The sequence below is a fragment of the Leptonychotes weddellii genome, chromosome 5 (assembly GCF_054177405.1).
Source record: "Leptonychotes weddellii isolate Sample4059 chromosome 5, ASM5417740v2, whole genome shotgun sequence".
In the NCBI taxonomy this organism is placed as follows: Eukaryota; Metazoa; Chordata; class Mammalia; order Carnivora; family Phocidae; genus Leptonychotes; species Leptonychotes weddellii.
In genome coordinates this window covers 66,750,327-66,774,446 of record NC_138373.1, presented here as the reverse complement: position 1 = coordinate 66,774,446, position 24,120 = coordinate 66,750,327, and the positions used below count along the sequence as shown (strand labels likewise).

At 44.8% G+C, this 24,120-nt stretch overlaps 1 protein-coding gene across 24 annotated transcripts in view; it reads left to right on the top strand.

Moving 5' to 3' along the window:
* CACNA1C (calcium voltage-gated channel subunit alpha1 C) overlaps positions 1 to 24,120 on the top strand; it is a 632,951-nt gene that overhangs the window by 485,930 nt on the left and 122,901 nt on the right. For all 24 annotated transcript variants that reach the window (XR_014145548.1, XM_081820959.1, XM_081820957.1 and 21 more), the window contains 5 exons: positions 5,529 to 5,689; positions 6,662 to 6,887; positions 20,683 to 20,890; positions 21,817 to 21,937; positions 23,648 to 23,762. Coding sequence is in view for 23 of the 24 variants with exons in the window: in XM_081820959.1 (XP_081677085.1) it covers positions 5,529 to 5,689; positions 6,662 to 6,887; positions 20,683 to 20,890; positions 21,817 to 21,937; positions 23,648 to 23,762 (831 nt within the window). In the remaining variant the exon portion in view is untranslated. The remainder of the gene's footprint in view (positions 1 to 5,528; positions 5,690 to 6,661; positions 6,888 to 20,682; positions 20,891 to 21,816; positions 21,938 to 23,647; positions 23,763 to 24,120) is intronic.

Sequence of the window (24,120 nt, the reverse complement as noted above, 5' to 3'; positions counted from 1 at the left end):
TACTAATACTAGAGCATGGGCCCATAGCTCTACAGCAGTGCTTTTGAATAGAAATATAATATGAGCCACATTAAGACTTTTTAAGTTTTTCTAGTAGCCACATTAAAAAGTAAAGAGAAATAGGTGAAATTAATCTTAATATAATTCATTTAACCCAGTGTATCTAAAACATTATCATTGCAACATGTAATTAATATAAGAATTACTAATGAGACATTTTACATTCATTTTTTTTTTGTACTAAGTCTTTGAAATCCAGTGTATTTTACCCTTACTATGTGTCTCAGTTTGGACTGGCCAATTTCAAGTGCTCAAGAGCCACAGGTGGCTAGTAGTTACTGCACCAGACCATGTGGCCCTAAAAGGTCTGAGCAGATAGCAAACGGGGGCCCTCTAGTCTAGATGCTACAGCCCACTGATGGTGTATATTTAAGGAATATCAAAGGCTGGCAATGGATTGAAAATGCCATAAAAAAAAGTAGGGGCCCCTGGGTGGCTCAGTCGCTAAGCGTCTGCCTTCAGCTCAGGTCATGATCCCAGGGTCCTGGGATTGAGCCCCACATCTGGCTCCCTGCTCAATGGGAGGCCTGCTTCTCCCTCTCCCACTCCCCCTGCTTGTGTTCCCTCTCTCGCTGTGTCTCTCTCTGTCAAATAAATAAATAAAATCTTAAAAAAAATTATCAAAGTAGACCCAGAGCCATTTCTGTCTGCTGCAAAGGTTTCCACTACAGATGTGAGAAGAATGTCTCCTCATACTTCCTGCCTGTTTGGTTGTGGCAGGCATGACTGAAAAGTGTAGTATAGAGGGAAAATGGAGAGAGAAATTTTGCAACTCAGAAATAACCTTGTAAGCAGAGAAGAGACTGCTGTACTCTAAAAATGATTCTAAAATTTGAGTTTAAAAAAAAATTAAAGTATCCTGATCATTTTCTCAGTTTAACAATGACAAATAAGACAATTTGAGTTTCCAACCAGCCTATTACATTTGCAATACTCAATGATGCAAAATCACAGTTTACTTAAAAGAAATACTAGAAGAGAGACTTTAGGGGAAATTCAGCAAATTAATTGACTTATAATATTAGGCCAATATTAGGGTATTCCTTTGGTAAGCCAAGTCTCCACTTGGAGGAATTAGTCACAATAAGGAATTTTGCAACATTTGGGGCTAACTGTTCAGAATAGGATTTAAACAGTTAAGGAACAAATGATGTAGAAAGTTTTGTGCAACTTGCAGGGATTAATCAGATAATCCGTCAAAGTTTCCAGATCTTAACTTTATGGAGTTCTGAAGTGAATCCCATGGGGTTCTAAAATTTGGGAGGACTGTCTTGCCCCATCTTCAGTGGAATGAGCAGCTGGGACAAGGCAAATATCCAAATTTGTCTACTCTCTGATAGTCCATTCTAAGTTACTTAGGTATAGTATAAAAGAATTAAATTTAATCATTTCCTGTGTTGCTCATTCTCAGTTAAAGAAAAGATAGGAACTTATTCTGGCCACTAGAAAGAGCCTGAAGTGTCCACCATTTTGATGTTGTCTACTCTTCTAGATGCCTATCCAAAATTATGTGCCAAGCAAACTTTTTCAGTAGCACTGCCCCTCCCTCACCCCCACCTTCATCCCTGGGTCACAAGAGCTCCAGGGCTCTCAAGCCTTGTCTTCAGCAAGAAGTTAGTAAATCTGCAGAGTTGTCTCTGCTGTTCTACCAAGCTGTCAGTCAAGTGTCCCTACCATGTAAGATGGACTGCACTAAGTGCTGTGGATCTATAGCAAAGTACAAGACACAGTCCCTTTCCCTCGAGGGTCTTATGATCTCACTAGAGAGGCAAGAACCATACGGTAAAAGATGACCAACAATATGGGGAAATGGGAAGCCATTTCCTCTGTTCCCATTTCCTCTGAGTAACCTCTGCTGGCTCCTCCACCACGGGCTCGGAGGCCCTTTGGTGCGCTCCTGCGGCACTTCTGCGAAGCCTGCCATAGTGCTAAGCACACTCTTTGATTGCTTGCTTAAGTGTCTTTATTGCCCACATGAGTTTTATGCAGAAAAAGACTATCACGTTAACTGATGAATATCTAGTACCTATCCCAGGATAGGTATTTAATAAATATTTCTTTAATGTATACCTAAAATGAATAATGCAAACCTAAGTGTGACAGGAATTCTGAACCTGGGGAGACTAGAAAAGTTCCCCATGGAGAAGCTGGGACTTGAGATGAGCCCTCAAGAATGGGCAGGACATGGGCACCTAGGTGGCTCAGTCGTTAAGCGTCTGCCTTCGGCTCGGGTCATGATCCCAGGGTCCTGGGATAGAGGCCCGCATCGGGCTCCCTGCTCAGCATGAAGCCTGCTTCTCCCTCTCCCACTCCCCCTGCTTGTGTTCCCTCTCGCTGTGTCTCTCTCTGTCAAATAAATAAATAAAATCTTAAAAAAAAAAAAAAAAAGAGTGGGCAGGACATAGAAAGGGGAGGTCCTGACAGTTTGGGGACAGTCCACATAGGTGGAAAGGCAAGAGCAAAGCCCAGACTTAAGAAGAGGTAAGGTGGATCCCAGGGTAAATTGAGCAGAAATTTCCCATGGGACTGCAACAATATAGAATTTCGAAGAAGTAGATTAGGCACATTTCATATCCGCCCTTCTGTCCTATGTCTACATATGGGAACTTCTATTTCTAGAGTAAATGACTTTTCTAGTTAGTATGAAGGGAACATGAATAGCAGGCAAATTTCTCCTCCCTATTTTATCATTTAATTTCTGTATCCTCCATGCATATGTAAACACACAAATACATTTACACATTCTAATAAATCATTACATTTATTATACCGTAGGAAGCGTTGCCAGGAAACCAGTTGTCAAGCAAAGCTATATTTTGAAGAGTGGGAGGTGTATAATTATCTTTAAATACTTTCTCTGGATAGTAATTACCCCCACCCCCACCCCAGCCCAAATCCATGTGACTCCCCTGAATGGCTGTGCACAGGAACAGCACATTTGACAGCTACCACCCTGCCTCTGACAGCCACTCCTTCAGGGGGTCAGGCAGTCCAAGACCCATGGGACAGGCCTGACCATGTGGCACCCCACATCCCAAACTTGGGAAAAGAGGAGCTTAATCAAGTTCTCAGTATTAAACTGACTCTGAGTCCATTTCTACATACTGTAAAGGAACGCAAACTTCATTCCTTTGGACTCTGAGTAACAATTATCCGTGATTTCTCTAACAAAAGATTGTATCTATTTAAAACACCCTTTGAAACTACAATGTAAGCTATTTAAGGTCAGATAGGAGTTTGTCCTGAAAATTCATTTTTCAGGAAAAAAATAGTCATACCAAATTTCTCTATAGTATTAATAACCACAATGACAGGAAAGAAGCAGTGTCCTGCCCTGTTGAGATAAGACTCCTCAGTACCAAGAGCTGGCAAACTGCAGAGGAGCCTGAGGACCAACTAAGACCCCTTATCCCATCCTTTGTCCCTCTCTTCACCCTCCTCCATCCTCACTCTTACCCAAGGTGGTATGTTGGGGAAGGTAAGCTTCCCTAGCATTTGGAAACCTTAATTTTCTGACCCTGATGCACTTCTTCTCTATGTAGTGAATTAGCCTCAAGTGGCAGATAAGTGTCCCCAACAAAGGGATAGCGCTCACTGGAGATGGCATTCAAGCACCCACGAAGAGCTAGGGTCAGATCAGAACACTATTTGATTAATTCTTTCTTCCCTCCCTGTTCTGCAGGCCAAAAACTAAGTTATCCCTGCCGTTCTGAGGAAAGAGTTCTCTCCCTAGATGTACTTCTCACGTTTCTAATCTCATAATAGATGCTAACAAAAGTTTGGTAACAGGATTTTCCACGGATAGTAGGTAGAAAATACAGAGTGAAAATATAGATGAAGTGAAGCTATCTCAAAAGGCCATTTTGGGGGTGGGTGGAGGGATCCATCGCAGCAGGGGTCTGCATTTCTGCAAACCTAGAATACAAACCTGAATACAGATATTCATGGACTGTTGCTCTGAGATGCTGTTTTGCTCCTCCCGCTGCCTTCTTTATTACCCGAACAGGGGCGCTGCCTTCCAGTTCCCTGCTGGGTCTCTCTACACACATGACCTGCAAGCACCTCAAACCTATTTCCTGAGCTGAGCGCCCCACCTTTCTCCTCATAGCAACCTCCCTGCCCAGAGCACTGCTTCTCCTTGTCTGTACCTATAGCAGTTAGAGGTGCCATTCTTCCAAATCACTCCAGCTAGAAATTTTGGCCATCCCTTCCATACCTTTCTCTCTTACCCTGTGCATCCAGTCAGGCTCAAAGTCCTATTGATTCTGTCTCAAAATAACACTGTCAACTCAGTGTCCTCTTTTCCATTAATAAAGCTACTGCCTTCATCATCTCCAGCCTAGATGGCCAAAAGAGCATTTCTCATACTTCCCCTGATCTAGAAATTGTTTTGTTGGTTGTTTGGTTTTCTACTGGAAGCTGTAAACTCCTCCACCATTGAATTTAAAAATTGGCATCATCTAGCTTAATGGTTCTCAACCATGGTTATAGATTAGAACCACCTGGGGAGCTTTAAAAACTACCCAACCCCCAGAGAATCAGATTTAGTTGGTTTGGAGTTGGAGTCTGGATACTGGTGAGGGTTGATGGTTATTTTTTTTAAGCTTCCCCAGGTAATTTTATGTACAGCCAGGTTTGAGAGTCATTGACATAAGTCCCTCAACAAGAGACCAAAAGAACATTATATGGACCACGGCCGAGGTTTCAGGAGGCCATGTGCTGCATGAACTTGTATATAGAGATGTGTGTATGTGTGGGTATGCGCGTTTTTTTCTGAACAAAGTATCTAAACATTCATGAGATTCTCAAAATGTTCCATAACCCCATAAAAGCAAAGAACCTCTGATCCAGATTCACCTATAACACTTTACAGATGAGGCAGCATCTGGCCTAGGGGGAAAACCAAGTCTGGCTCTGCCACTGTGTAATATCAGTCAAGGTACTCAACCTCTGTGGCTTAGTTTTCTCCTCCTGAATATCAGGGTAATGCCTGCTTTGCAGGGTTAAATTAAAGAGAAGGCATGAGAAGTGTCTAGTACGGTAACAGACATGGATAAGGTTTCATTAATGGTAACCATTACTAGTCCTACTACTATCATCACTACTAATAATACTCTTACGTTGTACAATACAATTTTGAATAATGTCATTATTATAAATCAAAAATATGTATTTATACCAGACGCATTATATGGTATTTTGTCAATCCCCACAACAACCCTGTGAGCTTGACCCTATTCCTGTTTTACAAATGAGAGAACCCAAGCTGAGAAGGGCCAGGGCCACACACACAGGTAAGTGGCAGAGCCCGGTTAACTTGACGGGAAGCTTAGCTCATCACCACCACATGGCACTGCTCTGCTGAGGCCAAGTCCACTGAGGGGAGAAAGGAAACCATGATGGTGTCTTTCAGATTTCACAGCGCCCTCCGCCCTGCCCCCTTCCTTCTCTCCTTGCTCCTTTTCCAGCCGCTACTGGCGCCGGTGGAACCGGTTCTGCAGAAGAAAGTGTCGTGCCGCAGTCAAGTCTAATGTCTTCTACTGGCTTGTGATCTTCCTGGTGTTCCTCAACACGCTCACCATCGCCTCGGAACACTACAACCAGCCCCACTGGCTCACGGAGGTGCAAGGTGAGAGGAAGCCCCTGGCGCTATCCTTCTGTACTCTTGCCAACTCGGCCCTGAATCCCAGGAAGGGAATAGTCACAGGCACAAGGTTGACGAGAAAGCCACCCTGGCAGGGAAAGTGTCCCTGGCTCTTGGCAGATGCCATGCTGGGGATGCCAAGGGCTGACGAGCTTGCAGGTCCCATAGTAAAATGCACCACCTAATTATAAAGAGATGTGGTTCACCTGGCTGGGCCCACACGGTCTGCCTGCCCCAACAGTCGCTTTTGGGTCCAGATGACAAGGACACATGCTGCCCCTTGTTTGGCTATCTCAGACTCTTGGCTGCCAACTTCCCAGAATGGGTTTTCAATACCTCAGGCCTTACTGTCGCCTGCAGGTGGGCCTGCCAGAACATGTGTGGATGAGGTGAGCAAAAAGCCAGGAAAGAGGACAGTCATGGCCTGAGCACGAGGAGCTGTCCTCCGTGGGCAGTTAGTAGCCCCGCCTTTCCCTGGAGCCCTAGAATAGGACCTCCCTAGCCAGTGCCTCAGCTCCACTCCCAGGGAGTCAAGCAGACATGGGGGCTGCATTCCAGAACCCTGGGAAGTGGACCGTCTCCCAGTGCAGAGAGTGGACTTGGGTGGCCTGGCTCCCCTTTTTGGCTGATTGGTTTGGGCAGAGTACTCACCTCTCAGAACCTCACTCCTCATCTCTGAAAAAGCAGCTAATAAAGAAGTAAAGAAGATCAGCACACACAGCCTTTGATGCATGGTAGATCATGTTTACTGTGATTATAACTAGATACCCCTTTTCTGGCGATTTGGCCCCAATTGTTCTGTTCTGGCAGCAACATAGAGGGGAGGTGTTCTGGCTGGAAAGGGAGCGTCTGTGCTTTTTTTTCCAGCAGTGATAATTGTTTTCTTTCTCCTCCTCCCGCCTTCCTCCTCCTCTCACCCCCGTGCTGGGATCCTGCCCCCTCGCCTGACCCCACCAGACACGGCCAACAAGGCACTGCTGGCCCTTTTCACTGCAGAGATGCTGCTGAAGATGTACAGCCTAGGCCTGCAGGCCTACTTTGTGTCCCTCTTCAACCGCTTTGACTGCTTCATCGTGTGCGGGGGCATCCTGGAGACCATCCTGGTGGAGACCAAGATCATGTCTCCCTTGGGCATCTCTGTGCTGAGATGTGTCCGGCTGCTGCGGATATTTAAAATCACAAGGTATTTGGGTTCTCATTTCCCTTCAGACCTGGGACTCAAGGAAAGGTTCTTCCAGAAGGCAAGGGAGGCAGAAAGGCCTGGGTGGGAGAGTAGCTGCTATTTCTTGAAAGGTCTATCCTTGGCTCATATATGATAGAGGGGAATTTTTTTTCGTTTAGATGACATATCATTTAGAAATTCCTTTGGCTGCTGATACCAGAGACGACTCAGTGACATAAGCAAATTCGGGATTTATTCAGTTACATAAAAGAAGTGCAGAGGTCGGCAGCCCAGGTGGCTTCAAGAAGGCATCAGGGACCCAGTCCCCTTATGTCCTTTGCTTTGACAGCCTTAGGACTGCCCTCCACTCCTAAGGTCATGAGGTGGTTTCCAGAGATTGAGCCATCATGTTTGAATGAATCAAGGCAAGGAGAAGAGAAGGGGTGAGGGACCAAAGGGAGCATCCATCCTGGCTGAGTCAGCCCCTTCCAGAGCTCTTCTAGACGTCTCACCAAGGCTCTGTTGGCCACCCAGCTGTTGGAGAGACTGAGCAATGTGGTCTTTTTGCTGTGCATGTGCTGCTGAAAGTGTAGTCAGGATTCCTTAACTGGAGAAGGATGATGGCTATTTTGCCACAGATGGTTCTCACCCCTCCTTCCACACGTTCACCCCCTCTCCATCTGCCTGTCCATCTGCCCACCCAAAGACTGCAGGCTCCCCAACTCTCCAGGTCAAGTCATGATTCTCATGAAGAGGACAGGCGCAGGCGGGGGCAGGGGGGTGGGCAGTATGCTCTAGAACAGTAATTTTCAACCATGTTGAGACCCATTTGGAGTTGTGAAATCAATTAAGTGGATCACAGCCATCATTTTTAAACAGCTTTATTGAGATATAATTCACATACTGTATCATTCACCACTTTAAAGTGTACAGTTCAGTGTTATTCTATATAGTCACAGAGTTTTGCAATCATTACCACAATTTAGTTTTGGAACATTTTCATCACCCCAGAAAGAAAGCCATACCCACTCCTTATTTGTCCCACCTTCCCTCCGAGTGGCAACCACTAATTTACTTTCTATCTCTATAAATTTACCTGTTCTTGGCAATCCCTATAAATGAAATCATGCAGTATGCAGTGTTTTGTGACTGGGCTTCTTTCATTTAGCATAATGGTTTCACATGCTGTGGCATGTGTCAGTACTTTATTCTTGTTTATGGCTAAATAATATTCCATTGTATGGATATACATTGCTTTTGTTTATTCACTCATCAGTTGATGGGCATTCGGTTTCTCTCTACCTTTTGGCTACTATGAATAATGCTGCTATGAACATTCATGTTCAGGTTTTTGTACGGATGTACATTTTCATTTCTCTTGGACATATACCTAGGAGTAGAATTTCTAGATCATTTGATTACTCTACTTTTAAGATTTTGAGGAACTGCCCAATTGTTTTCCAAAGAGACTATGCCATTTTGCATTCCCACTGGTGATATATATGGGTTCTGATTTCTTCATATCTCATTTTCAGTGAAGGAATGAAATAGAATAGGAAAATCTCAGCAGGCCTCACATGAACATAAGCATTGTTTCATAAAAATCTTTGGGACATATGTCTGAGTTGCAGTATAATATGTATTTCTCACTGTAGGTTGTGGTCAACCTTGAAGGGACATGTCAGAAACATGTGGTAGGGACAGGGCTCAAACTCTGCCTCCCAGAGGTACACGCCTCCTCTCCAGAAGAGTCTCTGCTTTGGGAGCCCAAATGACCAAAGGGGCACTGGAACCATCAGTTGGATTGTGTTGGGGAAAAAAGGAAATGGGGTTGGTATCTTTCATTCAAAGACCTGGAAGTAACCACACCCTGCTCGATGTATTCTGAACTTGGCTGAGTGAGTGGTCGGGGCTTGCAAAGCTGCCCTTGCTTTGCTGTTCTGCTCATGGCTCTCTCAGCAGCTCATTCCTGTGGTGCTGTCGAGGGTCAAGGGTCAAGTGAGAGAAGGTATTTAAAGAGCTCAGTTCAGTGCCAGGCCCAGGGACCCTCAAAAGCCAGAGGGTTTATTATTAATCTAATTATTATCATTGTTGTTACTTGGAGGAGGGAGAGGAGGAGTACTGAGAGCCATCTAAACATATACACAGTCTTACTTCTGTTTCTCTCTCATGTTCACACTGCACGTCAAGCTCTAAGAGATAGGGCAAAAGGAGTATGGTATGAACTGAACCCAGGAGAAATTTACAGTCTGGCTGGGGAGATGGAGTTTGTACTCATGAAACCATTGAAAGAAAATCTAAGACAGAATAAAATGAGCTGGCAAATGTTGGGATGGGGGAATATGTGCTATGGGAAGTCAGGAACAGAGGGAGTCCCTAGGGAAGGTTTAATGTCACAGGATGGACTCCAAGGACACGCAGAATTTAAATCCACTAGTTTAATGCTCTTGAGCAAACACCTCTCTTCCCCTCGCCCCAGAAAAATCTCTTTCTGAATGCCCTGAATATCTTGGCATTACAGAAAATCTTTGGTTTGTAGTAAAAGTAGTAGAAATAGAGTTACAGTACAAATATTGTTGACTACATAGAGTTAACAATTATTGTTAACATGCATCAGGACTTACTCTGTGCAGATAGTGTGGCCCGACTGCTTTCACTTGATTCACCCTCACCATTAATGACCTGTAAGAGAGAGTCAGAGCAGGGCACTGTTATTATTCCCATTTTACAGATGAGGAAACTGTGGTTCAGAGACTTCAGTCACTTGCCCAGCCCACACAAACTGCTCAGGGGTGAAGCTAGGATTAAATAGCAGGTCTGTCTATCTGATCTCAGGTTCTGTGCTCCTAACCATGATTGTGAACTGTGGAGTTGACCGCTAAACTGTCTTGCCATCTTTGTCCCAGCGACACAACTTAAAGGATTTTTACAAGTTGATTCTTGTTGTTATTCACTGATTCTACTTGTTCTTCCTTGGGTCTGGTAAAAGCTATTTTTAACTTGGAGTTTTTAGTGCCTCCTAAATAATTCTCAAAAGTCTGTGTGTTTGGGGGTTTGTTTTTGCTTTTGTTTTTTAGATTCCTATAGAAAAGAATTATTGTTCCTAGATATTGTCATAGCGTCTTGAAGAGATTTGACAGTCATCCTCTTTCTAATCAATAATTTAGCTATTTCTAAGCTAAAACTATTGCCAAGAAGCCATTTTTTAAAATCTTTCTTTGTGGAGAGCTTCCTGTAGTCCCTCCATGAGAAAGATGGGTGGTATTTTCAGATCTCTATAAAGTCTATAAACAGAATAATTTAATTATCTAATTGTTACTTTGGCAAAGCCCATCATCTTCCTGTTTGCAAGCCTCCAAACCCTCTGGGGGCTTTGGAAAACAACATAGAGACTATAACTATGTGGGGAATCCCATGCCCCCTCTGAACCTTGTCTCCAATATACTCCAGTGACCAAGAAAATGCCTAAAATATGGTCTGGGAGTGGACATCATGGTCCCTCGAGATGGGTCATCTGTGCATGGTCCTGCCATCAGGCAAGCATATTTCTCTCTCTTCTTTTAAAACCTCTTGGAGAATACTTAGTAATATCTCACTACTATTTGTGTGTTAAAGAAGCATTTTTTGTAGTGCATTCTAAACCAGTGATTGTGATTCTCAAACTTAGTTGGACTCATTAAGAGAGCTCATGAAGGATCCCCACCACTAGAGATTTTGACCAGCAACTTCTAGAGAGTTCCATGCTGGTAGTCCAGTGACCTCACTTTGAAAAACACTGGCCTAATTTCCTGCTGCTGTCCTTTGTCCACTTCCCTGTCTTAAAAGTATAGACCTTTATATGTCATTGGAAACCTTGATTTTTTTAATCTACACTCTCTACTGTAGCCCCTAACCATGTTAAGATTGTACTTTTGATAATTCTTGATTGGAAAAACATATAATGATAAAGAGCTACTATGAATTCAGCAAAGTTTTAAAATTATTTGAGCTTTATTAATTCTTATAAACCTGTGCACATTTGAAAAGTGGTAATGTACACACAAGACAGGCTATTTATTTAGAGTGCTGTAATGCTTGATGTATCCATGGATTCATGGATCCCTTCCTATAATTCCAAATTTCCCTTCCTTCACCCAGGACCTACGGTCTGAGTTTGGAATACTGACCTAGACCAAGAGTCCTCCACTATGATGTCAAGACACAATGGTATGTCCAGAGCAGTTGAGCAGTGTGTAGCAAGTAATTTGTTATTATAGGAGCTGAAATACCAAAGTTTATGAACAGTTTCTTTTCCAAAAAAATAAATACAAAAAAATTCAATATTGTTCTTTTCCAAAAAAAAAAAATACAAAAAAATTCATTATTGTTCAATATTGTTCCTGACCCTCACTCTTGGTCATTTGCATTCCCAAATACTTTTATGAATGGGCAAGAATGGGCTGGACTTATCACTCTTCATGCTGCCTGAAGTCTTCAGTATATGACAAATATGAATATGGTATATGATGAAAATGAATTATTAGCATGCTCATTTTTTGAGTGTTTTGTCAAAATCTGAGGATGCTTTAGAGAATATACTGTGTATATGAATATCATCCATCCTATATGTCTCAAAAAAAAAAAAAACAAGACTGGGAACCCTGCTTTGGACTGTAAATCAGTTGATTCCTGAGTGTTAGTAATATTAGAAGTGGTATATTATGGACTAGGGAAGGCAAGATTCCTGCCTCAGTGAGAACAGAGAGGCATCCATGTGGCCAAAATATTTGTCATCTTTGGGTACATTACCTATGCCAGTGGGCCTTCCAGCCACGTCATAGATTGGGTTCTTTCTCCTGTTTTGAGGTTTTATAGGGCTCTTAAATGTTGCCAGTTTTTAATATCAACTATGTCTACTCTTTGTCAGCCCAGTCTGACTTACCATTCTACAGGGAGGAAGAAAGACCTCAGTTAGACTAAATCTGGACGTGATTCCAATTTACTAATCACATCTCATTTTTTATACAGTTGGCTTTTAAATGCACTGAAATCCCTCCAGCCCTTGCTGTTTTCTCTCTTAAACCTTAAATCCTTTTCTTTCTCCTACTGCTCCTCCCCTGTGGCTCCCTTCCCAGGCCCTGAAATGTGAGTTTGGGCTGACTCAGCACAGACAGATTTACTGGTGAATCATGATCACATATGGGCTCCATAGAGCCCCAAGGTGAGAGGCTTTGCAAATTCTCCAGCCTCTAAATGTCTCCATTTCAATTGCCAGAGTCTGGCCATGAGTATCAGATCCAACCCTACATAGCCCTCACCCTCCGACTCTAGCCCTCCTCTTCTTAGGGCACCATGGATGCTCTGAGCTCCTTAAGGACCATTATTAAAGAGGTATGTTTGGCATCTGCCCAGTTTGCAGGCCAGGGTCTATGAAGAAGGCAGCTCAGACTCAAGAGCCTACTCACTGACGTCAGCATGAAGGGTGGTTATTCTCTGGGATAGTGACTAGCTGGTATCATCTACTGGGGATTAAGAAGACACAGGTGAGGACGACTTGAATGTGCTCCCTTCCTAACCCTGACACGTCTGGTACAAGAGCCCACTAGCAGAACTGAGTAGCTCTGTGGTCCGGGACCTCAGGGGAGCACAATCCCAAGGTAATCCCAAGGTCAAGAACAGACAGCCTGACCAGGTTACATTCCTCCCAGTAAGTTCCTTTCTCAGTGTGACCAAGACTTCTAATGCAAACAGAGAAGATGAGACCTTGAACTTGTTATCCAAGGCAGAATTTGACTCTAAAGTAAAACACATAAAATGTGAATTCTCCTAGAATGGAGGGAGCAGAGGTCAGTATCAGCAGGAATTAAACTGGTAGATTTGGCCTTGGGCCCCTGGCTGTCCCAGACTATAATATTATAGAATTCTCTGTTTGGCTCTTCCTGGACCAGCACATGCCTAGTTCAGCCTCCCATCACACTAATCTCTCCAGGCTCTATTGTGTCTGTCAGAACCAGGGGCCAGCTTTACTGAAGGACTAGTCTTTGCATACCCACCTTGGATGCCCGTGTGGCCAGGGAGAGGTGAGGACAAGGCTGAGCTTCCTCCCTGAGTGAGCCTTCTGTGCTTTCCTCAGTCAGCTTACATTATATGCATTCCTCCTCCTTCCCTTAAGAATGTTGTATAGAAGCCTCATATCGTACCGATTTGCTGCAGGAAATTTGCTTTATAAATACTCTACCAACAATAGATCACTGCCACCAACACTGAAAGGAGTTTTGTGGGGTTTTTTGGGGGGGTTGGGGTTTACCCTCAGGACAAGAAGAGTTGAGACTATATAAATTTAGTTATGAACTTCTCTGGAACAGAGAGGAAGTAGGGTGGAGCATTTTGCAAAGCACCTTAAAGCTATTGGTACTGTTGTGAAGACCTTTTATTTATAGCAAGCTTGATGATCTGCTCCATACCTAGAATGTAAAGGACCCGGCCCTGAGCTATTTGAAGCAAAGGTTCACAGGATGAAAGTTCCAGCTCAAGCAAGGCTTAGGTCACTCTGTGCCATTGAAGATGCGGGATAAGTCCGTGGGACCCAAACAGACTTAGCAAGGAAGAATGATGGAGATACAGCATGCCTGCACAGATGGTGGTCACTTAAGCCAAGAGAGATGGAGGGAAAAGGTGACAAAAGTGAAGCCATAGTCAACAAGTGAGAGAATTTAGGTAACAAAGAAATAGCTTGGGTAAGAAAACCCTCACATGCACCCTATTTTAAAGAGAGAACAGTAGGCTGGGTTGGATGGGGGACGGGGAGGGCAAAGACATACTTTGGAAAGAATGATTCAGAGCCACAGGAGAATTGAAAAGTTGATCTCAAGGATGACCATGGCTGATGGAGTGTCAGAGGATGGTGGGGTGGGAAGAGGGGAGTCTCAAAAGCTGGGCATGTGCATCTGGGGCTGTAAATCCCCAAATACAGAATGGAGACTTCTGTGGATATGGATGCCTGTGTTCACTGTTCTGAAGACAAGATACTTCATTTCCCTGGCTGCTGCTCACTTTACTCCCAAGCTCTTTTTTTTGTGAGTGTGTGTGCTTCATGGTTTTCAGTTGATTGCTAATATGTGGTTAACCCTTTTAGTTTTTATGTCTAGAAGCTAATATGTCTAAAAAGGAGAGTGTTTCTGGGAGCTGAGGCATCATGTGATCTTCATGCCATAGTGGTCACAGCCACCAAGAATCAGATTGGCATTAAGGAGGAGAGAGCTTCAGGACCTGCAAGGCTGCTAACATTTCATTTAAATGCTATTTCATGTCACCTGCCCAGAGGCTGCCACCTGTCACTTACAAAGCTCATTGATACCAGTGGTAACGAGGGCCCCACCCTATCTTCTGCTATCAGCCAAGGCATGCCAGGTTCCAAAATCCAGCTCTTCTCTGAACCCTAATAGTGTTCTTTGCCACAACATCAGTACAACAGTCCCTTTGTCTCGGGCCTTTAGAGAGCACATAAAACATCTCCAACCACGTGCACATTAGGAATGGACACCTTCTGTTCGGCAAGCTGTATGCCCCTCGTCATGCCATGCCACGGGCATCAGCTCTGCTCCCTTAATTCTGCTCCAAAGGAACAGCCATAGGGCAGACTCCACCTTGCCCCTGTTGAATGGGAAGCAACTGGAAATCGGAGACAAACAGTATAAACAGCCATTTGTTTATTTGTCTTCCCTGTGTCTGAACTGAGTGACTGGTCCTCAAGGCAGTATCTTTTCAGCCTGGGTGTTTTTCACGAGGAGGGTAGGCTGATGTCCATGTAACTGGTTGCAGTTTGTCTCTTAAAGGCTGGTTCAAGCCCTTGAACCCACAGCCATTGGTTTTGAGCCACCAGGATGGGAGTTCTTCCACAAGGGAGACATTCCCAGAGCTCTTTGGGAAATCCTAGCACAAGGGTCTCAAAGCCATAGCAACCCTGTTTTCTGTAGGGTAATTTATACATACTTTTTTTCTTTTCTTGTTAAGGTATAATTGACATATAATATTATATTAGTTTCAGGTATACATAATGATTCGCTATTTGTGTACATTGCACAGTGATCACCACAATAAGTCTAGTTAACATCCATCACCATATATAATTCCAAATTTGTGTGTGTGTGATGAGTACTTTTAAGATTTACTCTTGGCAGCTTTCAAATATGCAGCACAGTATTATTAACTATAGTCACCATGCTGTACGTGACATCCCCAGGACTTATTTATAACTGGAAGTTTCTACCTTTTGACCCCCTTCACCCATTTTGCACACTCTCCCAACCCCCTGCTTCTGGCAACCATCTGTCTATTCCCTTGATACATAATAGTTTGACTTAGGCAGGGGAAACTCTGCCCATGAATTTAGGGAAGCTGTAGGAAAGGAAATGATGCGGAAGAGGTGCAAAGTATGTTTGACTTAAGTACCTGTGTGAGAGGACCCACCACCACCCCACCCCTGCTCCCACCTCACACACACAGAAGTGTCTGGGTAACCCATGTCCCCTTGCTTTTCCCTCCAGTAAGTATAAATATGTCACAATCATAGTAAGATTCATTCATTCAACAAAACAGTCATTGATCACCTCCTTTGACAAGGCACTGCTCTAAGCACTAAGGATATGAACAAAATAGACAACCTTCTGGTGGCAAGTGGTGGTGAGTATATTAAAAAGCAGGATTAGGAAATAGAATGTGGTCAGGGAGGACCGCTGTGGTGAGGGGACATTTGAGCAGAGCCCTGCAGGGCCTGAAGAAGCAAGCCATGCAGAGTTCTGGGGAAGACCTCTGCAGACAGCAGAAAAAGAGGGACCAGAGCAGGAGTATGCATGGAGGCTGAGGGGACAGTTGGGGACTGGGGGGCTGGAGCAAAAGTGGGAGGGAGAGTGGGAGGAGAAGAGGTCATGGAGGCGGGAGGAGCTGATCCCACGTGATCTGCTAGGTCTTCCAATGGGAAGCTTCTCGAGCGCTTGAAGCAGCGTTAAGACTTGGTGTGACTTGCGATTTAAAAGGGCCTCCTGCTGCAAGGGTGTGGAGTACATAGATGATTGTGTACCTCCCAACACATGGCATTGGGAAGTATGTAATATAAGTTTGTCTCGATATTGGTGATTCTAAGTGTAGAAACTTTGTTAAGGGGATGTCTGCCAGATTTCTGTTAAGGTACCCTTTCTCTTTGTGATTAATAAGTAATCTATGGAGTGATACTTTGAGAGTGTATGAATGCCCTACTGGCCAACAATCTTTCACCTAATGGTTTTAGAGTCCATGATGATCTTTACCTGAATTAGTTGCTGCTGCAAAAGGGTGATCTTCTAATTCTATCATTCATTCATTCATTCATTCATTCATATTATCCATTTGACATATTCTGTAAAGGAAACCTCTCCCTCCTTACTTAAATATCAGTGGATTTAGATTGTTTTTTCAATGTGTTATAATCCATTACTATCAATTTTAAAAAAAGGTATGGTGCATTTGAGGGCTTTTCACCTGAGATGTATGTGACATGGAGAAGGGTTGCAGGGAGCAAGTGTCAAAACAGGGCAACCCGTCAGGGGGCAGAAATCCCGCTGGGAGGTTGCTGGCTCGGCTGGTGACAGAGTCATGGGAAGTGGCCAGACTCAGGCTCCGCTTGGAAGATGGGGTCACAGAGCTTGCTGGTGGGCAAGAGAGACATGGGGGGTGAGAGAGACGTGAAGTGTAACTGCAAGGGTTGTGTCTTGAGCCAGAAACTGCAGTTGTCACTTAATAAGGGAGACGATGGGGGTAGGAGTTCTGTCATTCCACAAATCTCATGTTGTGAGCCCACTGCTAGTTGACCAAGAGAAACGCAGACTTTCCCTGGATAACTTGAGGGACATAGGGAAGCATGAGAAGAGTCCTCACTTTTAGTCAAACGCTCTGCCCCACAGCTGGCCCCTCTAACCATTGCAGCCCTCAGCCCTGCTCCACGGGCCAGCCCCTCTAGGTCACTCACTATCTGCCATCTTTCGTGCCCAACATTCTCCTCCACTGGATGACTCATTTTGTTTCTCTACCATGGCCTCCACGTTCCAGAACCCCAGCCCCTCACTCTGAGGGGCTCTTCCCACATCCCCTTCCTTCTCTGCCTGCTGGCTGCTCCACTCCACCAAACCTCTGTCCAGTCTGGGGCCTCCCTGTGTGGCTCCCCATAGGCTCCCTGTCCGGGTCCCCATAGGGACCTCTGAACAGACACCTCAGTCATGAGCCTGGTTTGAGTTATTTCCCTCGGTCCATGCACTTCATGAAAATTAAGACTTCTACCTTCTATGGCCATAAAGACTTTTCCAGAATATTCCATGACAGTTGAACACACAGAAGATTTCTAGGTGGCTCTGTGACCTTAATCTGTATGCAGACACTCTTCCCTCTGATACAGCTGAAAATTCTTGTTATAAATGTGCTCTAAAGTTACTGGTTCCTAAATACTAGTCTACTGACAAGTGTTGGAGGGGTTGCATGAAAATCAGTCAAACCCCATCTCCAGAGTTTATGATTTCATGGTTCCAGAGTGAGGCCTGGGAATCGGTATTTAGAAAATGACCCAACTCCTCAGCTGTTTCCTCTCCAGCCAGGTGTGGGAACACTGCTTTGAATGTAAGAGGGGCAGGTATTTTAGCCCCAGAGAGGTTCTCTTCCTTCTTGCTTTAAGCAAAACAAATATGACAACTCTAGCCTACGGGGTGCCAGGCAGTCCGTCACACGTACTGGGTGAGGACAAAGATGGAGAGAATGGAAGAAAAAAACTTCTGGTCTCTGTCCTCAAGAACTCAGAGCCTATTTGGGTGAGACGAGACTGTCACAAATGAAAAACACTGAAGAGCATTTATAGAACAGATACAAATAAATGTATATTAATATTCTGCAAACAGAGAAAGTGTGGCTGGCAGGCAAAATAGAGGTAGAGAAAGGCTGAATTTGTGAAGGAGAAAGGAACATTAAAGACTCCAAGCTGGCAAGAAGTTCACGTTTACCTCCAAACTGTTGGCCCATCTGCTTCTTTCAACTAATATGGAACCATTCTTTGGAGAGAAGTACAGAGGCTGGGGGTGCAGCTGTGAGGCTATAATGGGAGTGGTTTGCACGTCACCCTTTTAAGCAGCAAAAACAATTCACTGTGTATATTGGTAATAAGCTGGGAATGCCTTAAGTGAAGGAAATCAAGATGGTGACCTGGAAGGCAGACAGGCCACAGATGGAGCTAAGGAAGTGAGATTTCTCTGTTGTTGCACCTGCTCCAGCTGGAGGCTGTGTTCCTTTTGCTACTACGGTGCATTTCCTTACCCTGACTGACCCAAGCCACATCCTGCGGCCATGAGCAGCCCACACCTCCCTCCTTTTCCAAGAGGAAGGCATTTTCCCCAGGCTACCATGGAGAACGTCTGTGTCTACAGTGGAGAGAGGTCTGTGACTAGCAGGACTTGGGGCCTCCTCTCCAATGCACCGCACCAGTGGCCCATCTCCACCCGGGAAGACCTCTCTACCACCTTCACAGACTCCCATCCTGTGGGTGGGCTGGGTTTCCTGTAACCCAGGATTTCCCAGACATGCCTGCTTGTCAGAATCATCTGGGATGCTTGCTAAAAATACGGATTTCTGGGCCCCAAACTGCAACAATTGAATCAGAATCTCCAGAAGAGAGGCTTTATAAAAAACCAATTCTTTAGGCAGCAGGGTAAATCCGGGAAACCTCACTAAGCCTTGTACCCTCTCTTACCCATGGGTGACCAGCTGCTGCCTGGGCTGAGGACATCATTCTTGAAGAAAAAAAAATTGTAATGTGTTTTTCTGTCTAAAGACCAATAGTGATAACAGTAAATACTAACCTTTATCAACTGTGTGCCAGGCTCTGTACTAAGGTATTTTTTTAAGAGTAGGAATTATATTTTTTCCAGTTTTATTGATAAATAATTGGCCACACATCACTGTATAAACTTAAGGCATGCAACATGATGGTTTGCTTTACATTTATTATGAAATGATCGCCGCAATAGGTTTAGTTAACATCCATTGTCTTATATAAATACAATAAAAAGAAAGGGGAAAAATCCTTCCTTTTGATGAGAACTCTTAGGATCTAATCTGTTAATATCATAGAGCAGTGTTAACTATAGTCATCATTCTGTACATTACATCATCATGACCTATTTATCTCATAACTGGAAGTTTATACCTTTTGATGCTCTCATCCAATTCTCCCTCCTCCCACCCCCTACTTCTGGTAACCACAAATCTGATCTCTTTCTTCATGAGTTAGGTGGTTTTTTTGCTTTTTTGTTTTTGTTTTTAGGTTCCACATATAAGTGAAATCATACAGTATTTGTCTTTCTCTGTCTGACTTATTTCTCTTAGCATAATGTCCTCAAGGTCCATCCATGTTGTCATAAATGGTAGGATTTCCTCATTTTTTATGGATGAATAACATTCCAGTGTGTGTGTGTGTGTGTGTGTGTGTGTGTATTATATATACCACAAGATCTTTGTCCGTTCATCCCTCGATAGACACTTGGGTTGGCTATTGTAAATAATGTTGCAAAGAACATGGGGAGTGCAGATATCTTTTTGAGTTAGTGTTTTCATTTCCTTTGGATGTATTCCCAGAATTGGAATCACTGGATCATATGGTAGTTGATTTTTAACTTTTTGAGGAACCTCTGTGCTGTTTTCCATAGTGGCTGCACCAGTTTACAATCCCACCAAGAGCACACCAGGGTTCCCCTTTCTACATATCCTTGCCAACTCTTGTTATCTCTTGTCTTTTTGATGATGGCCATTCTGACAGGGGTAAGGTGATACCTTACTGTGGTTTTAATTTGCATTTCCCTAATGACTAGTGATGTTGAGCACCTTTTCAGGTACTTGATAGCTATCCATATATCTTCTTTAGAAAAATGTCTATTCAGGTCCTGTGCCAAATTTTTTTTAAACATTATACTTTTTTTAAGATTGATTAATTTATTAATTGATTTGAGAGAGAGAGAACATATGCACCCAAGTAGGGGGGGTGAGGGAGAGGGACAAGCAGACTCCACACTGAGCATGGAGCCCAACACAGGGCTCAATCTCATGACCCCGAGATCATGACCTGAGCTGAAGTCAAGAGTTAGACACCCAAATGACTGAGCCAACAAGGCGCCCCTGTGCCAAATTTTTTAATTGGATTATTGGGGATTTTGGTTTTTGGTTGTTGTTTTGTTTTGTTTTTGCTGTTGAGTTGTCTGAGTTCTTTCTACATTTGGATATCAACCCCTTATCAGATATATGGTTTGCAAATATTTTTTCCTGTTTCATAGGTTGTCTTTTCACTTTGATGATTTCTTTTGCTGACCAGAAGATTTTTAGTTTGATGTAATCCCACTTGTTTATTCTTTATTTTGTTGCTGGGTGGGTTGCTTTTTTTTTGTCTCATGTAATCTTCCCAATAACCTAGTGAAGTAAGTGCTACTGTTATCTCTGTTTTCTCAGAGGCAAACAGAAGGGAAGTTAAGTGACTTGCCCAACTGCAGCTAGCAGCTGCAACTGGCAGAGCTAGGTTGAAACTCAGGCTTCTGACTTCTGAGCTCCATCTATTTGCCATTACACATTACTGATCCTGGGACCTTGAATTAACTAGCTCCACACTCTACTTGTGAGCTTACCAGCCCAATCCATACCACCACCACTACCCCAATGAAAGGGAAAAAGAAGGAGTTGTAATTTATCTTAAAATCTCTAGTGGGTATATGAATGAGGAGTGATGTTAAGGAAAGCATAGAAAAAGGACACTAATCTCCCTCATGCTGGTCCTCAGGTACTGGAACTCCTTAAGCAACCTGGTGGCATCCTTGCTGAATTCTGTGCGCTCCATTGCCTCCCTGCTGCTGCTCCTCTTCCTCTTCATCATCATCTTCTCTCTCCTGGGGATGCAGCTCTTTGGGGGAAAGTTCAACTTTGATGAAATGCAGACCCGGAGGAGCACATTTGATAACTTTCCCCAGTCCCTCCTCACTGTGTTTCAGGTATGGACTCTTCTCTGCTGGGATGATGAGTGGGAGGGTGTTGAGTGGCGGGGTTGGGTTGTGGGGGAGAAAAGGTGGTGGGAAGCTTCACCCTTGCACTGGGCAACCAAAGCCAGCTTAGATCAGCCATGGAGGGTCCATGCCCAGGAGAGCCTTGAGTTCTTTCTGTAGTTCCCCCTACCCTTGGTCCCCCATGGAATTCCACTGTTGGATGGACTACTGGGGAAAAAAATATAATTGAGTAGTTTAAAAACTCTTGCTTAACCATGGAACCCTTTATTCAAATAAATTCTACATGAACACCCGAAGTACAAACAGAGGAAAGGAGACTGCCCTTGTTGGGGGAGGGAAGAGTGGTGAAGCTCTGTCTTTCTTACCTACCACGCTTGTCCCCAGAAGAAATATAACTAGCCCATCAAATTTGTCATTTCATAGATATTTTGGTGTAAAGCTAAAGTAGCACTTGTTGAAGTTTCAAAGTAGATTGATTTACAAGAAAAATAGTATGTGGATGTGGCCCAAATCTTAAAGATGGCACCCAAATGACTAATGTTGGGGAAAGCTGGAACAGCATAGTATTCTCTCAACAAACACGTTCACATTTATAAAAAGGCCCCAAGGAATGGCTAACGGCAGCCATCTTGTGCAGTCGAGTAGAAGAAAATACTTTGACCAGGAAGTCTTTCCAGTCACTTCTCAAATAGTATCATGCGAGGGCCCATGCACTTTGTCTAAGGATAGGGTCAAACTTGACCAGGTGATTAGCTCAGAGCCCCTGGGAGGAGAACTGGGGCCCAAGAGGAGGGAAAGAGGTGGAAAAGAGATTTTAGACAATTCTGTTAACATAGTGGGGCAGGGCAGGGGAGTTTTGGGGTTTGCTGTTGGTCTAACGCTGTGTCCCTTATTGGTGGGAATGTGTCATTCAGATCCTGACCGGGGAGGACTGGAATTCGGTGATGTATGATGGGATCATGGCTTATGGCGGCCCCTCTTTTCCAGGGATGTTAGTCTGTATTTACTTCATCATCCTCTTCATCTGTGGAAACTGTATCCTTTGCTCCTGCCTCCCCGCCCCTGCTGCCCCACCCTCCCTCAGCCTGCAGCACGATGCCAAATACGTGTGCCCAGCAGGTCCTGACTCGGGGCTGAAAAGTGTGGCTGCCCGCCCACAGGGCCCCCAGGCAAGCAGGGGAAAGGTGTGCTCTGGGGAGAAAATGTGTCCTGTCCCAGAACCACCTTAGCCGTGGAGGCGGGTCTTGGTGAAAGCCTGGAGCTTTGGCATAGGTGGGGATGTAAGTTTATCTTCCTGAACCAGTTTGGGCTGTAGTGTTGCCCGACTCCAGGAGGCATGTTCTCATTATAGTCTAGGCGAACAACGCCCCCTGGTGTTGTGCATGGACAGACACTCAGATTCCAATGTGAACACACTTAGATCTGGGCACCCTGACTGCCCTGGCCTCTGGCTGCTGGAGGTAAGAAGTGCCGTCCAGAGGAACTGAGCCGTCATCCTTGAAATGACCTTCATCTCTCCTCCCTGTTTCTGCTCAGTGCCCCTCCCTCTGAAGCCGCTCTCCAGGACTTTCGTCCCAGGCAGAGCCGGACAGGCTTCACCAAGCAGACCTGACAGGTCCTTGCTGATCCAGGCCATGGGCGGGTTTCTGGGATCTCAAGCCACAGGCAGTCTAACCCTGTGAGGGTTGTGTGCAGAGGAGATGGTAAAGTAGAAGCAGCTCTGGCCTAAGACTCGGGTTTATTTTTTTATTTTTTTTTATTTTTTATTTTTTTAAGATTCGGGTTTAAGTCAGGGCTTAGCGTAGTGTTGAAAGCTTGGGCATTGGTGCCCACAGACCGGCTTCACTTTTTACCAGCTGGGTAACCTCGGCAACTAAAGGCTCTCTACCTCAGTGTCTGTAAAACGGGGTGACGAAATATCAGTGCCTACTACTTAACAGGTCCTGGTGAGGTTTAACGGGTGCTGTATGTGAAGCCCCTGCCCGCGGTGCCGGGGGCCAGGGGCAGGTGTACACTAGAACCCTTGGGCAAACCCTTCACCCCTGTGGGTTGTGGCTTCCTGGTATGTGAAATGGTGTGACTGTCCGGGGGCCTGGGAGGTGGAGGTTAGACTTAACAAACGTGAAGGCCCGTGCAGCTATACTTTCTTTGATTCTGCAGTTCTCTGACCCACAGTGTTTCTGTTCAAGGTGGGGGTGGGGGTGGGGCGGCGAGAAGAAAAGGACAAATGACCACTTCGATTCGGAGTTCCCAAGATTCGGTCAGCTTCAGCTGGACACTCCAAGGGTCTTTGTATGTGCAGGCTCACATTAAGAGTTGGCACAGACATCAGGCTGCCTCCTCAGTACCCGGTTTTAGTGAACCGCTCTTAAGAACATTCTGCATTCTGCTAGAGATAATACTGTTTATAATGTCAATTACAGCCAGTCATCTCAGTGGGGAAACCAATAACGAAACCCAGCAATTAAGGAGCAAGGCAGGCTCACTGCCTCACTTGCTGCCCACTCCAGCCTGCAAGCTAGCCTGTTCTCAACCCCTCAGAAAACTCCCGGTAGCTAGGAGGGTGATGGGGAGGGAGAGGGGTGGAGGAGGGACACTACTAGGCTGGGAACCCTCGGGGTGAGTCACCATTGAGCTCACTCTGTGGGGAACTCTATCACTGCTTGTCCTGTACCTCCCTGGCCCCTGTGCCCATCAAAAACCCCAAGGCCAAGAGTCATTTTCTTTAAGAATGGACACAAACAGATATCCTACTGAATGTGTTCTTGGCCATTGCTGTGGACAACCTGGCTGATGCTGAGAGCCTCACATCTGCCCAAAAGGAGGAGGAAGAAGAGAAGGAAAGAAAGAAGCTGGCCAGGTAACCCCCTAAGCTTACCCAGACCCAGGGCCCCAGGGTCCCAGTTCTGGAATGCCATTCCCATTAGTGATAAAGAGAGGCTTGGGCACTGGCCCCTGTCAGCCATTCCTCGAGGGCACTGGGTTTGGGGCTTCCTACAGAAAGCTGGGCCTCTCTGCTAATACCTAGGCATTGCTCTAAAGTAGGGACCGTCATGAATTACAGTCTCTGTGAAGGTGCTGGATTTCCCCCACCTGTCTAAGAAGTTGGAGGATGCTCTTGAGAAGGGAGGTCATGATAGGTGGTGGGAGTGACGGATGCAGAGAGGAGGAAAGCAGCCATTCAGAGAGGAAATGCAGTTCCAGCTGAGTGACTCCTT